General features: G+C 49.9%; 6 protein-coding genes across 6 annotated transcripts; 2 read left to right on the plus strand and 4 right to left on the minus strand.

Moving 5' to 3' along the window:
• Window positions 1–373: 373 nt before the first annotated feature.
• M437DRAFT_71478 (RNA polymerase Rpb6) lies at window positions 374–1050 on the minus strand (the record flags this gene model as incomplete). The annotated part of the gene is made up of 3 exons (XM_041025681.1): window positions 374–527; window positions 670–945; window positions 1004–1050. 3 exons carry the CDS (start codon window positions 1048–1050, stop codon window positions 374–376), a joined length of 477 nt encoding a protein of 158 aa, XP_040884691.1.
• A 757-nt stretch (window positions 1051–1807) lies between these two features.
• On the minus strand, window positions 1808–3277 carry M437DRAFT_62054 (uncharacterized protein; the record flags this gene model as incomplete). The annotated part of the gene is made up of 2 exons (XM_041024016.1): window positions 1808–2116; window positions 2279–3277. The coding sequence occupies 2 exons, from the start codon at window positions 3275–3277 to the stop codon at window positions 1808–1810; spliced, it is 1308 nt and encodes a 435-aa protein (XP_040884692.1).
• Window positions 3278–5274: 1997 nt separating this feature from the next.
• On the minus strand, window positions 5275–7180 carry M437DRAFT_62055 (dihydroxy-acid dehydratase; the record flags this gene model as incomplete). The annotated part of the gene is made up of 2 exons (XM_041024017.1): window positions 5275–7048; window positions 7110–7180. The coding sequence occupies 2 exons, from the start codon at window positions 7178–7180 to the stop codon at window positions 5275–5277; spliced, it is 1845 nt and encodes a 614-aa protein (XP_040884693.1).
• Window positions 7181–7480: 300 nt separating this feature from the next.
• On the plus strand, window positions 7481–12676 carry M437DRAFT_38503 (uncharacterized protein; the record flags this gene model as incomplete). The annotated part of the gene is made up of 9 exons (XM_041019849.1): window positions 7481–7587; window positions 7673–9535; window positions 9585–9821; window positions 9870–10095; window positions 10147–10454; window positions 10508–10980; window positions 11029–11172; window positions 11222–11829; window positions 11882–12676. The coding sequence occupies 9 exons, from the start codon at window positions 7481–7483 to the stop codon at window positions 12674–12676; spliced, it is 4761 nt and encodes a 1586-aa protein (XP_040884694.1).
• Window positions 12677–13059: 383 nt separating this feature from the next.
• On the minus strand, window positions 13060–15211 carry M437DRAFT_35829 (putative autophagy protein Atg20; the record flags this gene model as incomplete). Its single annotated transcript, XM_041019329.1, has 6 exons — window positions 13060–13164; window positions 13228–13341; window positions 13394–14719; window positions 14770–14956; window positions 15002–15080; window positions 15139–15211. The coding sequence occupies 6 exons, from the start codon at window positions 15209–15211 to the stop codon at window positions 13060–13062; spliced, it is 1884 nt and encodes a 627-aa protein (XP_040884695.1).
• Window positions 15212–15831: 620 nt separating this feature from the next.
• Window positions 15832–16489, plus strand: M437DRAFT_22274 (phosphoglycerate mutase-like protein; the record flags this gene model as incomplete). Its single annotated transcript, XM_041019037.1, has 2 exons — window positions 15832–15876; window positions 15932–16489. Coding segments are annotated over 2 exons (603 nt in total), but the record flags the coding sequence as incomplete, so codon positions are not given.
• Between the last annotated feature and the right edge of the window lie 149 nt (window positions 16490–16638).

Consider the following 16638-nt stretch of genomic DNA (forward strand, 5'->3'; position numbering starts at 1 on the left):
GCGCTTTTGCAGAGTATTCCTTTCTCTTTTGATTTCCTTGCCGCTCAAATGCACAGAATTAATGATCAACCAGGCTAGCCTTTTTCTCCGAGAGCAGCCAAGACTTGAATAGCCCGCCAAGGAACCCCAATCGAAGTAAGAGAGCGCAAAGATTTAGAGATGATTTGTGGTGGTCGTTCGATGCCTGTTGGATGACCCAGCTAGTTTTCTGAGCGTGGAGTCAGATGTATAAGACCGGAGGATATCGTTTGTGCAAGATTCGACGCTCATTCGGCTTTTCTGTTCGCAGGTTGATTGTGTGGTATGGTGACTTTTGGCGTGGTGAGTGTTGATGAATAAGTTTCGATACGTGGCTGAAGAGCAGGCGAATAGCTCACAGAAGCTCTTCACAGGTCCAGTCCTCGTACCAACCATCAGGCAGGTATCTGCGCACAACCAGGGGAATCTTCTTCTCGCGCAACTCCTTGATGGCGATCTGCAGGGGATCCGTCTCGCCCTCAACGTCGACCAGGACAGGTGCGTTCATGCTGTATGCTTCGTCAGCCCATTTCCCTTTCATTGTCTCTCCTTCAGTCCCTCTTATTCATCCTCTCCCTTCCTGCTTCCCATCTCTTCAACCCGACCTACAAGTTTCCTCCTCTTTCTGTTTTTCAGCGTGATTCAACTCACCTAATCTGCAACGCCCTCGTTCCCAAAACTCTAGCCCTCTCATACTTGGTCATGTACGGCGTAGTAGTCCTCTTGTCATTATCGATCCTCTTCTCCTTCAAGCCCTTGACTCCCAGATTTGCGTTTGCGCGTGCGGCAGCATTGGGGTCGCCGCTTGTGACAATGTTGGCATTGTTTTCCGGGTCTTCGGTGCCGCCGGGGGCATCGTCGTTGTTGTCGTCTACGAGGTCTTCGACTTCTTCGTAGTCTTCTTCGAGCATGTTGGCGTCGTATTCTCTGTGGCAGGGATGTTAATGAGGGGCATGGCGTGGGTGTGGGAGGGGTTTGGACGTACTCGCCAGCGCCAAAGTCACCGGCGCCGTCGTCGCCGTAGTCGGACATGTTTGCTGTGTGGTGTGTGGTGTTGTTGCGAGTCGAGGCGAGGAAAGAGTGATCGAAGTAGGCGCGCAAAGGCGATGGCGTGAGCAGACCGAGGGTGGAGTAGGCGTGTGAATGTAGTAAACTGCTTTCGAGGCTGTCGCAAACTAAACTTGTTGCTCGGAACGCGCGACTGCAAAGGCGGTGACTCGACTTTGAGTGACGCTTGGGCCATCCATCGTGGCAGAATATCTACCTTGACCCCAGATTTCAACAGACGACATCTCGTGCTTTCCCAATTGCCACTCTTGCTTTGGATATGCCTATAAATATGCACGAACTGATTTTGTTTATATGCGGTTCCATTGAAACAGCTTTCGGTGTCGGGCTCTCAGTGGACGTAGCACACTGACTGAACTCTATTGTGACTTTTGATAGCTTGTTTGGCATGATAAATCGTTCTTGAGATGGTTGGTTGTACTCCTTGTGCTCCAAGGTCTCCCAGATCGCCGACCTGCACTTATCATGACTATAAAAATGCAGAATGTAATCCGAAAAGAAGATTTATCCATTGAGATGGACTCAAAATCGTGCTCTCAATGGATGTTGACGGTATCTGGATACATTTGTGACTTTTGATGGACCATCAGGAACGCTCAATTGTTCTCGAAACACCAGTTTTTATTCCGTTCTTGCCCGATTCTATACTCTATACATCATTCATGTCTCATCTCTACCATAACCCACCCCAATTACTTCCTGCCACGATTCAACAACAAAATCAGACCTTGGGCCTCGAAGCAAGGACGGCGAGGGCGCCCTTGTTCTTGGCCTTGACCTCCTTATCATGCCTGTGCTTGGCACGGCGAGCAGCCTCCGACCGCTTGCCTCTCCTGACGCGAATCACAAGGTCATGGTCAGACATGACCCTGCGACTCAGGTACGAGAAGGGCAGGGGGTTGGGATAAGCCCCCATGATTTCGGAGGTGTAGCCCGCAGGCAGGTGCTTGCAGAACTGGAAGGGGCGGTCCAGCTCCAGGCCCAGAGCATCTGCGAGATCCAGATTGTCTCTGATCTCCACCTGCTGAGACTGTATACCATCAAAAGTCAGCAATGTGTTCCAATTACCACGGGGGTCCAAGGAAATGTCGAAAAACAAGGGCAAAAGTGAAAAGATATGATAGATAAGTGATCGGAAAAGTGATAGGAAAATGACAGAAAAGTGAAAAGTCCTCCAGAATAAGTAACTTACGTGGATTATTGAGATGCTCTGACCCTGGGCAAGGAACCCTTTCATTGCCTGCAAACTATAGTCGGAGTCCAGCACACGATTACTTTCTTCCTCCTCACCAACCAGATACAACCAGTGACCGTGATAACCTCCACTCTGCCAGCCATGGTTGTAGTGAAGTTGAGCAGATTGAATGTTCTGCGTCAAAGCAGAAAGAAGGCGTTCCATCTGGGTCCAGCCGATTTGCTTCCAAATGTTAACATCCTGGTAAATCTGGGGCCAGCCTCCTTCGTATTCGAGAAAAGTGACAACGCGAATGCGATATTCTTGTCTGGTGGGCATAGGAACATTGGCGGGCTCAAAGAAGGCATTGGTCTCAAGCGCGTAGAGACGGTCGATAAGACTTGCGACGGGGTGGGTCTGCCAGGGATCGAAGTCGAGAGGTGCAAATCTGGAGAGCTGCTGATGAAGATACTGTCCGAAGCGTTGCTTGATCGTTCTGTCTTGCTGTACAAGCCATTCAATGAGGCTTTTGCGCTCACGAATCAAGGCGGCGGTGTCGTGCTCGATCTCATTCTCGCGGTGGGTGTCGACAAGAAACTGAACCCAGCCAACCTGGAGCTGCAGACGGAGGAAAAAAACAAGGTCCGGGTACTCATTGTTGTGACTCTGGGCATTGCGCACATTGCAGTAGAGTTTGTAGAAGATAGGGTCGTTCGTGGCGGCAGCATTGAAGGTATCAGTCAAGAATTTGATGCGAATCAAGACTGGATCGACATGGACTGGAGCCGGATAGATTGGAGCTGGATGAGCGGCAGGCATAGGCGTATGACGAGGAGATTCAGATAAAGGATGTTGTATCGTAGGAGCTCTTTGGGTCGTAAGTGCGTGCAGAAGATTGTTGTACGATGCGCCGGACGACAAGGCTGATGGTCTAGAAGCGCCAGGAGTAGCCATGGTTGTTCTAGGGACAGGCACGGCGCCAGGAGGGTAAAATGTACGTTGTGAGTTGTCTGACATGGTGATGCGCAGTTTTGCGAGTCGCACAGAACTATAGGTTTATCTGCAGTTAGATTGTACAGATCGAATTGATGTGCGCCGATGAAGTGGTGCAGAAGTTGGAAAAGACAGATGAAATGGTTGTGCTTGTGGTGAACAAGTGAAAGCTGTTGCGCTACTGTTGCAGAGGCTCAACCGAAGTGATTGCGGCTTCTGTGGCAGATGATCACAGTCGGAGCCGGTGTGCGTAAGTGAAAAGACCGGAAAGCGCAGTGAAAGATGAGCAAAGAAGCTCTGAATCGGCGCACTGTTCAGAAGTGAAAGGTTTATCGAATGAAGTGGAAGGTAGGAATGGCAGAGACGTGGGGAGCGGATGTTCAAATAGATGCTCTCACAAGATAAAGTCGTGGTGTCCGAGTTTTCTGTCTTGTAGGTGTGTCGTCCCAGAACGCCTTTTTCGCGAGAAAATACTTGGATGCGCTGAGCAGACAGTATATGCCAGACCATGAAACCATGAATATGATAGGCAAGAACAGAATTGGCTGAGGTTCAAGAGGGGAAAAAAAAAGAGACCTTCAATTCGACCCTACCTTCCGTCGGCCACTTCGCTCTAGCGACGGCGTGTCAGTCAGAAAGGTCAGATATTCAGCCATAGCGGCCACGCCTGGAATCGAACCAAGAACATGGCGCGAATGGCGAGCCATTGCGCCACACGGACCGCTACATGAGATAAATGAATTCTGTTATTTATGTCTTTCAAGTGTTCCGTATCAGTAACACGCCAAACTAGAATGAAGTCCACTTTGAACCAAAGAACCAGATCGCAGGGCAAAGGCAAGTGCAGCGTGCCAGATGGTAGCAAAAAAAAAAAAGGACCTCCCACTCTGCCTCACCTTCCGTCGGCCACTTCGCTCTAGCGACGGCGTGTCAGTTGGTGAAGCGAAATGTTCAGACATAGCGGCCACGCCTGGGATCGAACCAAGAACATGACACTAACGGCAAGCCATTGCGCCACACGGACCGCTACATGAGATAAGTCGATTCCGTGGTTTATCAACCCTTGAGTGTGGTGGTTGTCTTGGCGACATGGCGGAAATTTTGTTTGGAAGCATGTGACCATCAGCGACAAGAAACAGAAAGCTTCTGAGTGTCCGACTTGGACGATACCAGCAGTGGGAGTCCTTTAGACATGATTCTAGTGCCGTAATCATCCAGCAGCCTGTGCAGTCATCTCGTTGTCCGGATTATCCCCTTGTAGCAACATGTTCCCCATGGCCCCAAGCAATTGCTTGACTGACGAGCCTTAGGGATAGACTATGGACCCCTGGTTCTCATCGTTTGGGAACCATGGGTTGACATGAATGTATCGCCAGCTATGCCAGGCGATGATACGATGCTTCTGGTGAGCAAACGAGGCCGGCAGGATTAGATCTCATCTCGACTTCAGTCCTAGTTTCTTTCTCAGGACCGATGCCTCAACATGGTAAGCCAGCATGAGATCCAAGAAGATATCAAGTCGAAGTGTCCAAGGTTCAAAACAGTTCAGGCGGTCTAGCCAGTCCAGGAGTCCAGGAAACTAGTACGAAGTTTTAGCATGTACTGGCAAAGCCTGATGGGCTGAATTTCCAAAGGCCATCTGAATAGTGTTATCAGTGACCGAGCTCAGCTGGAGCCCTGATGGCTTTGGATGAAGAGGTTGGAAGAAAAGATGGGTGGAGGTGCAATTTGGCTTCAACACTGCCAAGTGTGGGGAAGAGGATGTTGAATCGAATCAGGCAGGAGCCATCAGACAATTCTCTTTCTATATTGACACAATGACGGGAGAACAGATCTTGAACAGAAACATCATCACGTGGTACGGAAGAGTATTAAGGTGTAACAAACTTTTTCTGACATGGTATGAGCTGTACAATACCTAGATCACCCCTACCTTTATCAAACGCCAAAATTCCCAGCCCCACAAGAAAACCAACAGCTATGCAATTACAAACGTGCGGTATGATACATCAGCAATTCGTTCATGCATCCGTGATGCAACCATGGCTGGCATCCTGAACGATCTTGGCGTACTTGTAAAGAGTACCCTTTTGGTACTTGAGAGGAGGTGCCTTCCAGCTGAGCTTTCTTTGTTGCATCTCCTCCTCGGAAACATCAGTGTCGATAACTCTCTTCTCAGCATCAATGGTGATGGTGTCACCGTCCTTGATGAGAGCAATGGGTCCACCATCCTGAGCTTCAGGGACAATGTGACCGATAAGGAAACCGTGGCTACCACCGCTGAAGCGACCGTCAGTCAGCATGGCAACATCTTTACCAAGACCGGCACCCATAATGGCAGAAGAAGGTCTCAACATCTCGACCATGCCAGGTCCACCCTTGGGACCCTCGTAACGAATGACGATGACAGTCTTCTCGCCCTTCTTGAACGAGCCACTCTCAATAGCCTCAATTAGACCATCCTCTCCGTCAAAGACTCTGGCCTTGCCGGTGAACTGAGTACCCTCCTTGCCAGTGATCTTGGCAACACTGCCACCAGGAGCGATCTTGCCGTACAGGATCTGGATGTGACCGGTCTTCTTGATGGGGTCGCTGAAGGGACGAATGATCTTCTGGCTATCGGGCATGTCGGGAACATCTTTAAGGTTCTCAGCCATAGTCTTACCAGTGACGGTCATACCACTGCCGTCAATAGCACCCTCCTTCAAGAGGAACTTGAGGATAGCAGGAGTACCACCGATGTCGTAAAGGTCGGCCATGACGTACTTGCCGGAAGGCTTGAGGTCGGCAAGAAGAGGGGTGCGGTCACTGGCAGCTTGCATGTCGTCAATGGTAAGGGTAATGCCAACGGAGTGAGCCATAGCGATCAAGTGAAGAACGGCGTTGGTAGAACCACCAGTGATGTTGACGACGGTCATGGCATTCTCGAAAGCCTTGCGGGTCATGATGTCTGAGGGGCGGATGTCCTCCTTGAGAAGGTTCTTGATGGCGCCACCAGCAGCCAAACATTCGAGTTGCTTGGCCTTGGACATGGCAGGGTTGGAAGAAGAACCGGGAAGAGACATACCCATGGCCTCAATAATGGAAGCCATGGTGTTGGCAGTGTACATACCACCGCAAGCACCACCACCAGGGCAGGCGTGCTTGATGATGTCCTTGCGCTCGTCCTCGTTGATTTCACCAGTGATGAACTGGCCGTAAGCCTGGAAGGCCGAGATGATGTCGAGTCTCTCGTTGGACATCTGACCACAGCCAGCAGCAATGGTACCACCGTAGACCATGATGGAAGGTCTGTTGACTCTTCCCATGGCCATGATGACACCAGGCATGTTCTTGTCGCAACCAGGAAGGGAAATGTTGGCGTCGTACCACTGACCACCCATGACAGTCTCGACAGAGTCTGCGATAATGTCGCGAGACTGCAGAGAGTAACGCATACCAGTTGTACCGTTGGACATGCCGTCACTGACACCAATGGTGTTGAACTGCATACCCTTGAGACCAGCTCTTTGAACACCCTCGTTGACCTTGTTGCTGAGGTCCATCAGGTGCATGTTGCAAGGGTTTCCAGAGTACCAGACAGACGAGATACCGACCTGGGCCTTGTTCATGTCCTCGTCAGTGAAGCCAGTGGCGTAAAGCATAGCCTGCGAGGCACCGTGGGCCTTGGGCTGGGTGATGATGGCACTGGTCTTGTTGAGGGCATCCTTGTCCAGCTTGATGTGTTGGCGGATCTTGTCCTCACCAGGACCGGTGGCATATTGTCTGGACGAAAGAGTCTGGGCGACAGAAGGGCTATAAGTAGCGTGTTAGATTATTCTTGGCTGTATGAGGCTTCGTATGGCGTTGAACATACGCTACGCGCAATTGTGCGCGCGAGATCCATGACGACCTCGCAGCCTTTGCTCCAATACGCGACGACAACATGATTGTCACCTGCTGAATTCAATGCTTGGGAAGAGAGCAGGAAGAGGCGGCGACGGTCGAGTGATTCTTAGCTCTCCAGGTCAACTTTCCCACAGCTACGCGAGTCAGTCAGCGTAATCGACGTTCCCTCGGTTTGATTGGCCACTGCCTGCGATGTCGGAACCACTCCCGCTTTCTCTTTCTGTCCGCAAAATAGCTGCTGAGAAAATGGTCAAGCATTCGAGCTAAATACGTATCAATTGATATCAGTGTTTTCTCGACATAAAATTTGTTATCAATTCGAGAGAGCTTAAGCAGTCAATGGCTGCTCCTTTATCCGAAGATGAGATTCGCCAAATTACCTTGAATGGCGCAAATCTCGTTCCTCGTCAACTTGATCAGAATATTCTGCATGACGAAGTTGCAAGGTAAGACAGCTACTTCATTAATGTTTCCTATACCTTTGTTCAGCACTTTGTTATACAAACTTATGCGGAAGCTGACTCGATAAAGAATTACCAATTTGTTTCAACGCATCTTTTCGACTCTGCGGGCAGACCTCACAAACCAGCACAGAACAGCCGCATGCAATTTACTTTCCAATTTGGTTGAAAAATGTGCTTTATCACAGGAACACGACTTCCTTCTCTTACTCTGGCGAACTGAGAAATTCTGGCACCATGCTTTCTGGATCTACCTTGACCAACACCATGCTCTCAACGTCAAACCATCACGACTCCTACTGACATCTCTGACCTCTGCTCTTACCAAGTATCCAGACAAGTCCATTTGTGAATCCGAGAAGACGGCCTTGCTGGAATCACTGGTCCAACATGTTGGTACTCCTTCCGAGAATGCTCCCACGAGACCTGCCATGCAAGTTCTAGCGCATTGGCTGTCCAAGAACGTCATTTTCGTCGACGAGTTGTGCCACGCCTTTGGGAAGATTTCAATTGAAAAAGACAACCAAGTATCACATTCGGTCCAAGATGTGCTCGCAATCGTCTTGCGCCTTGCACCATATGAAGATTTTGCCTCATCCGCCGGCTCGCTGGCAGCTCTGATACTTCAAAAGGCACGACCTACAGATCAAAGTTCCGCCCCGCTAGCGTTGGGTAACCACTACGCTTCTTCATGGTCTTCCACTGTACTGGACATTCTCAAACAAAAGCCTGAAGCTCTTGGAATCCTTCGGCTGTATGTGTTCCCTGAAATATTCCAGCAAGATAGGCCAAGCTTTGTTGCTTTTGTAGATCAACTAGGCATAAGAAGCATCCTTGGTAGAGACCAGCCTTCCGAAGTCTCACTGCCGCTTTCTGCATCACAATGCGAGGAAGTCCTATTCTGTGCTTTGTCTGTAGGAAGCAAGCTCGGCTTGGTCAAGGTCGCAGATGTTGGTCAAACTACGGAGAGTATTGGGCTCTTCTTTGAGAAAGATGTTTTGTGCATTCCAGACGTCCTACTTGGAGATCTATTGCTACGCACGTCTGACGCTGTGCGGATCGCCGGTCTGGCAATGCTTACAACCTCCACTGTGACCACCCAGCCATTGTCTATCGGAGCGATGAATTCTCTGCAGAAAGGTTTACCTTTTCTTCATGCTGACGCAGATTCTGGATTCAGGAGCGAGCTTTTTAGCCTGATCAGACATCTCATGGATCGTATCAAGGCTGCAACAGCAACTCTGACAAAGCCTCCAGGCAAGTCGAAGAAGAATACAACAAAAACCCCTGTCGATTCTCCGTCAGTATCGACCCAGTCCTCTGAGCTAGTCGCGGCTCACAAATCCTTCGTCGAATGGTATGTCGCGTTCCTCAAAACCGAGTTGCGGCCAACAGCTAGCTATCAGAGACACATATCGGCACTCAAGTGTATCTCGATTGTTTCCAGATCCGGTGTTGATACTCAAATTTCCGGCCACCCAAACACAAAGTCTACAGGCGCCACGGTGCTCTGGCCTTTTACATTGAATGTGGTTGATGATGAGATGACTGATCTGTTGATTGATCTGCTTCTTGACGCTTTCGACGATGTCAGGTCCATGGCTACGGAGATCTTGAGTCTTGTAAATTCTGACACACGGCCGCAGAACGGTGTATTCGATACACCCATGCTAGTCAAAGTCCTTGCTCGAGCTCAGAAGATGCTGATTGATAGTGGACGTGCTGACCATGCAGATGGAGTCGCACATCTCTACAGTATCTTGTTCAACCAATGCTCACACTTGAACCACGACAGCGAGCAGTGGTGGGCTTCGAGATATGGTATCCTCGGACACCTCGTTCACGCAATCGAGCAGACGGTTGAAACTGCAAAGGCGGATATCAGTAGAGCGGTCAGCAAACATCCTCTGCACGGCCTTTTCATTAGCTTGAGGTACGAAAGTCCTTCGGTAGTCGCCTGGCTGTATGCTAAACTTTCACAGATACATCATCGACAAGCCTGGCTTCTACCAAACAATGTCTTCCGATCCTGTTGTGCTGGCGGATCTGCAAAAGCTTTACCTCAGACTTTACGATATTTTCCAGGCTGTGTGGATGTCTGTACATGATACACTTTGTAAGGACACAACCGAAGGCCTTGCCGCCGAAGAGCTCGAGGAAGAAGATATCGGAACGAAGGATGTGTTGAGCTATTCGTGGCGAGCTCTCAAAGAATCCAGGTAAGGCTTATTATGCAAGAAGCGAGCGTGCGCGCGCTGACAGTGTAGTCTGCTTTTACGCTCAATCGTAAAGAATTGTCCACTCGACTCCCCCGAACAGATACTTCTTTCATCTCAGCAACTTCGCCAGCTAGGCGATCTCACATTCACACAACTCGCCGAGTTGCGCCATCGTGGTGCTTTCTCAACAGTAGCTCAGACCTTTGTCGTATGCTGTATGCGCTCAAACAGTGGCACAAACACTGTGAGCCAAACCCTCGAGGAATGGTACAAGGTATTTGGAATTTCTTCACAAGATTTGTGGTCCGTGACTAACTTCCTGTAGCGTGCGATTCTTTGCATACAAAATCAGACTGCGATTAATACCCGCCGCTCGGCAGGATTGCCCTCTTTGATGATTGGCATCGTCGTTGCAGACACTAAAGGTCTTTTGTTCAGCAGAGCTATGTCAGAGCTCACTACCGAGGGCACAAGACCTGTCAATCAAGCTGCAGAAAGCGCCGGTGGTCTATCGCAAGTCCACGCTCTAAACTGTATCAAGGATATCTTCAAGAATTCGAAACTGGGCGAGCGATCAGAGGCTTACGTGCCACAAGCACTCAGCCTTGCAGCTGGATGCTTATCTTCGGATACGTACGTTAAAATGCAAACTCAAACGAAAAGCGCTTCACTAACTTTCACGCTAGATGGGCTGTCCGGAACTCCGGGCTCATGCTCTTCCGAGCTCTCATGGATAGACTGATTGGTACCAACGATGCATTCTCGGATGAGGATACACATACACAGAACCGACTTTCCGAAGAAGCAATCACGAGCTTGATGCAAATTGTCCTTCAGTTACTGACGACTGATGCTGATGTCGACCAAGCAAAGGCCGAAGTGGTATTTCCCGCTTTACAATTCCTCCAACGCGTACAACCGCCCTCGAATCTCGCGGAAGATATTAAGTCTTCAGTATTAAGACTTGCATCAAGCCGGCAATGGCTCGTTCGCGACAAGGCAGCCAAGACATATTCTACTCTGGTGCCTGCTATAAACCGAATTAGTCGTGTCGCAGAGTTGGTTCGACATAAATCACGAAGTCAGAACGAGGCACATGGCGTTCTGCTTGCAGCCAAGTATCTTGTCGAGAGACAAGGAAAGAATTTCAACACAGAAGGTCAGTCAGGTAGGAATTTTTGGACTGCAGAATTGCTGACAAGCGCAGATATGGATGCAGTGGTAAATGCCGTGCAATCAAGGATTGATGATCTTTTCTACGACAACGCATGTTCGTTTACACAAGCCGCGTTCATAGACGTACAAAATGCTTTCTTCTACGCGGCTATTCAGAAGCAGCGTCATCTTTTCGGTACGTAGTGCATCATCCATGACTAGAAGACAACACTAACCTTTTCAAGTACCAGGCACAAGATGGGCTACCACTGAAGACATGAACATCATCCTAGACCTGCCCCGAGATCATTTCGCAGCATGCTCATTCCTTCGACAATCTTTGGCCTTGTCACTGATTCACGAACACGCCTTATTCAGCGGACCCTCCAGCGATAACTCGGCGGCGGACTTGACAGCAAGACTAGATACTCTTGCGCTGCTCGCGATTCGCGACCCTGACGCTTGCACAACTGCACTACGTGAAGCTGCTAGAATTGGTTCTACTGATTCTGTCTATGCCACACAAACCAAACAGCTTCTGGTCAGTATCTCGGCCAAGCTATTGCTCGATGGTGATGTGGATATTGAGGTCCGAGACGCTGCCCAGGAAGTCCTGATCAACTTGCTGTCTCAAGGTGCTGCAGAGGATGTCAAGAAGACTGTCTTCACAGACTTGAAGCAGGTGTATCTGCCATCGGGTGTCACAACGCCGCTTTACAGCGATAAGCAACTCATATTGCAGGGAGCATTGCTTAACTTCCGTGCGCAGGATCATTTACTAAGGGACCACCGACTAACGGAAGACTTTGAACAATGGATTGTGCAAGTCCGCTATGCTCTGCAAGACTCGAGTGTAAGTCGAACCAAGATTAAGGGCCATCAAAATTCCGCTGACAGTCTTCTAGCCATTCGATACTAGATACGCTGCCGTGATAGCCACGCAGCAGCTTGACGAGAAGTCTCTCGCCTACTTCAACTCCATCGATTCAAGCAACACTGTCCTGCAATTCTGTCTGGCAGTCTACGACCTCTGCAACGACGACGACATCGAGATCAGAACCCTCGCCGCTCCAGTCGCCACCAATATCCTCAACACAGGCAGCGACAAGAAGAAAGCCGCCATGGTCCCTCTAGCCGCAAACCAAGGTTTAGCAGAATTTATCTCATCAGCATTCAACAGCAACACCCTAGCAGCTTCAGCAGCAATTTCTCGAGCAACTGCCAACGCCGTCACGACTTCCTTCCCCGACTCTGTCAAAGCCTCACTCGCCGCAAAGACTAAACCAAACTCCTCCCTCTTCGCACACGAGAAACACAATCTCTTCATTGACGAAACCAGAGAGGCTCGCTTGTGGTCCTCTATCGCTGCACGCCTCCACCCAACCGCTTTCTCCTTCCGTCTGATCATGAATCTCTCCACATGGGTTATCGACGGTCTCGACGTTTTAATCGCAGAAGTTGAGACCAAACCCGATACACCACTGGGCTGGAGCAGAAAAGCTGAGGTGTTTGTTTTGGGCATGCAGGTGTTGTATGCTGCTCAACTTGTGTTGAACTTGAGCAAGAGAGGTGTTGAAATGCCTGTTCGGGCAAGTGCTGTCGTTAAGAGAGTGGAGATGCTTTTGAAAAAGGGGAAAGAAAATGGAGTCAATGTTTTGTGGTTGCAGACTGGCAAGGAAATTCTAGAGCAGCAGATTTGATGATCTTGAGATTAGGGGGTGTATCGTAAAGCTAGGTGAGGTAACTATGCTATGGATTTAGAAAAAGTTGATTACCGCGATGAAATTCTACTTTGCACTACTCAACCACTACCGGCCTCAGAATTTTATACTGTATCTTAATCTTCCTGTTTTGTTTTTGCTATATGAATCTTTTGATTGCGCTTTCCATCGTGTACTCTATCTTCTGCTCGTTGTGTACATCTCTCCTTCCAAGTTGCAATCGCATACTACTATAGGACCAACACGCAAACACTGTAAAAGGTTGCGTAGAACGAGGGGCGAACATGTTGAGAGACATTAATGATTCTTTGCGAATCTGCATACTTGAGAAACACAGGTTTCGGATATCGGCGAGGCAGCGTCTACCTCGGCTCTAATACAGGAATCTTGTTGACTTCCACCCGAGCTTCTTCCCAAGTCTCTAGACTGCGTTGCGCCCACTCGATATGACAGCGTGCGAATGCCAGCTGGAAGAGACTTTGTTAGTGATCGATGTACTGTGGACTGGACATTGGAGTGCGAAAACTTACCATGTATTTCCTCAGGTCTTCTTCCTTGTCGCTCTGGAAGCGTTTCAGGTCTTTGAGAACAGCACCGCTGGCATCCTTGACGTCTTTTTCCGAGACTTCCAGAGCTTGCTCAAGCTGCGATATATGTAAGCATGATACAGTGATGCATGAAGTCGATGATCCTTACCTGTGTCAAACTTTCTTTCGTCTTGCCAATCTGATCTCTCCTCATGCGCTCAGGATCAGCGTCCACAACATTATGATATGCATGAGTGAGTCGCCCAAAGATCTTGTTTGTTACAAAGTTGCCGCTAGCGCCTCTCTTATGTTGCGTAGGACTAGTAGGTTGTTCTTGGTGAGGAGAGCCCTGAGCTGCGCTCGGAGCACTGCCCATCGTGGGAGGGAAGTCCGAGTCGATACTTGCTGTGTCATCCTCTGCGCGCCTGGGTAGCTGATCTCTGGCTGGGTTGCGTCTAGCAGCGTTACTGCCAGTACTCATGCTACGTTGAGGCGGTGAAGAACCTGAGTTGTGGAGGTATTGTTCAATACGCTTGGCCTCGGCTTCGCTTCTTTCTAGAGAGTCGAGAGATGTCCTCTTCTTTTCAAGTTCGTCACGAGTCATCTCTTGTTGAACACGCTTCAAAACTCTGTATCTCAGAACGCCCTTGACAATACCAGCAAACTGAGCACTCTCACGCATAGGCTCAGCAAATTGAGCTGACAAGCCGCTGGAAAGATCGCGGGTCTGGATGTATGTAAAATCGCAAGCCTGGCCGATCTTCTCAATGGCGGCAGCAACCTCAGCAGACTGTTCGGAAAGTGAGAAGGCATTGTAACGGCCACCTAATTCCATAAGATCATCTCCAAGCTTGTACAGATGCTGAAGAGTTCGCTGGTTGACCTTTTCCATGGAGCCTTGCAGCAGGGTTTCCAGCTCGCGCGATGAGTTCTCGAACTGAACAAAGTAGGGGTCGAGATCCTCTTCTGACAAGTGTTGAGATTCAGGAGGAAAACGGCCGAATACTTGAGGACCAGGAGACGAGTGAGCAGCAGTCGATGGTTGTTGCATTGGCGGTGAGCTGGGTGTACCGGATGCGGTAGCGTTGCCAGATGAGCGTAGTTTTGCTGAGGATGAAGGGACGGGCAAGAAGTTGTGACCAGGAGAAGGGTTGGCAGGGTCGAGCGGAGGAGCCTTCAGATTGTTCTTGGGGATATTCACAACGGGGTGGGAGTGGAGGACCTCGTTCCAGCTCGCGTTGGGATCGAGGAAACGCCACCAGACATTGTCATCGCGGACTTCTTGCATGCGACGGCAGCGGTTGAGGAAGGTGGTCAGCATGCGCTGGCGCAATTCGATAATGCCCAGATCCTCTTTCGCCTTGGTAGGTTTTGAAGCGTAATCGGTGATGGAGTGTTTCTCAGGAATTGGTGGAATGATGAGGGTTGGATGCAGGGCGACCAGGGTGGCTCTCAGCGAAGCGAATTCACTGTAGCGTCTTCGTACTTCGATGTCCTAGGAATGTCAGCGATTGTGGTAGCAGGTCGGGCGGCAGATTGGCGTACTCCAGTGCGAATAGTGTAGGTGATGTAGCTGCCTCCGCCTTCGGTGTTCTTGCCTGCGTGGACGATTTGGATTTCTAGGTCGGGGTTCTCATAGAGGATCTGCTCAATGCGACTGTGGTAGCCGCCTTTCTTGGGCTCAATTCGGCGCGACTGCGACACGTCCTCATCGTCGTCATCGTGGTGGTCGCTGCCCTGTTGGTCGTGGCCAAAGGGTTCATCGTGGTAGGTTGACTCTGGTCGGTGGTATTCGGGTGTAGACTGGGGTGGACTGCTCGCGCCCGAGGGTGGTGTCGAGGGGGCTTGACGGAAGGCTGGTACGATAGTTAGAGGTGGTGTATGGAGTGGTGGAAGGAGACTCAGGTGGTGTACCGGGAGCATCGGACGTCTCCGAGTCGCGTCTGTTGAAGGAGCCGTAGGGGTTGTTGTCCTCGTCGTCCCACATTGCGGCTTGGTCTTCAGAGTGTGTCGAGAAGGTTGAGGAAGGATCGCTGCTATGGCTATGGCTGCTTGGACGTGCCTGTCTGGGGAAGCTGCGTGTTGCACCTTCCGACCTCGACCCTCCGCGCACCTGCTGGTCAATCTTCGGCAATCACCTACGTCACCAGCCAAGCCCTATCAATAGCTATCCGCCATGCTTCCAGGCCCTCGGGCCAAGGTCGCTTTACCTTCTCCATGTCTGTTTGCTGACCCTTCTCTTTACCATGCAACATCTTTGTGGACGATGCTCACTGGTATCTATTCAGAGGACTGACAGTGGTCTGAGTTCGTGATACTTGAATACCAAACATCGTTTTCGGTAATCCGACAGACAGCTTGATTGGGCAAGTTAGCCGCCGTTCGTGAAGCTCAGAGGAAGGTCAGCCGAAGCAAACTAACCTCGTGTCGTGGTCTGCGTTTGCTCTTTTGGTCGATGACTCTTTTCCATAAACCCACCCCTTTTGTCTTCAATCACTCTTTCCGATTCCTTGTAGACAAGATACCCTCGCTTGCATCTCTTCAAACTTTACAACTTCGTTCTCAATAGATAATTAGATTCCTTCAACACTTCCATCAATGGCACCAACAATCTACGTCGTTCGCCATGCTCAGGGCCACCACAATGTCAATGTAAATCTGACCTCTAACTCATTGCTTTGTGTCGCAATATCTGATCACCTCTCAGAACCAACATCATCTCCGTGACCCACATGTCACAGACCTCGGCAGAACCCAATGCACAAATCTCAGCAACACTTTTCCAAAGTCATCACTTCCTGCTTCTCTCACAATCATGGCCTCACCCCTAATTCGTACAATCCAAACCGCTTGTCTCGGCTTCGGTGACGTGTTGAGAGAGAGACCTGATGTCAAGTTTCTACTCGTACCCTTCGCCCAAGAGATCGCCAATCAACCCTGTGACATTGGCTATCCTCAAGCAGAACTCAAACAGAAGATTGCAGCTTGGCTAGAACAAGAGAAGTTCGGCTTTGGAGTTGAGAGAATGGACTGGAGTCTGGTTGAGGAAGGCTGGAACTCCAAAGCTGGACCTTATGCCGCGTCTCTTGAGGCAGTCACCGGACGTGCTGCTGCCCTTCGCGCAACTCTGTATGCTTATCCCTCGGAAGCCGTCATTCTAGTCACCCATGGCGCTTTCTTACACTTCTTCACCGGTGATTGGGCGTCCTTCGATGGTGCCAAGGGAACTGGCTATGAGAATTGCGAATTCAGAAAGTTCGCCTGGGAGACTGAAGATGATCAAGGCATTCACTTGAAGGAAGTTGGTGGTGCAAAGATCAAAATGGGCAGACCTCCTGGTGTATATGCTCATGTTCTTGAGGGTATCGAGATGGTGGAAGGTCAAAATCCTAGGCATATCAAGGTCGGCAAAGG

The sequence above is a fragment of the Aureobasidium melanogenum genome (genome assembly GCF_000721775.1).
Source record: "Aureobasidium melanogenum CBS 110374 unplaced genomic scaffold scaffold_1, whole genome shotgun sequence".
Classification (NCBI taxonomy): domain Eukaryota; kingdom Fungi; phylum Ascomycota; class Dothideomycetes; order Dothideales; family Saccotheciaceae; genus Aureobasidium; species Aureobasidium melanogenum.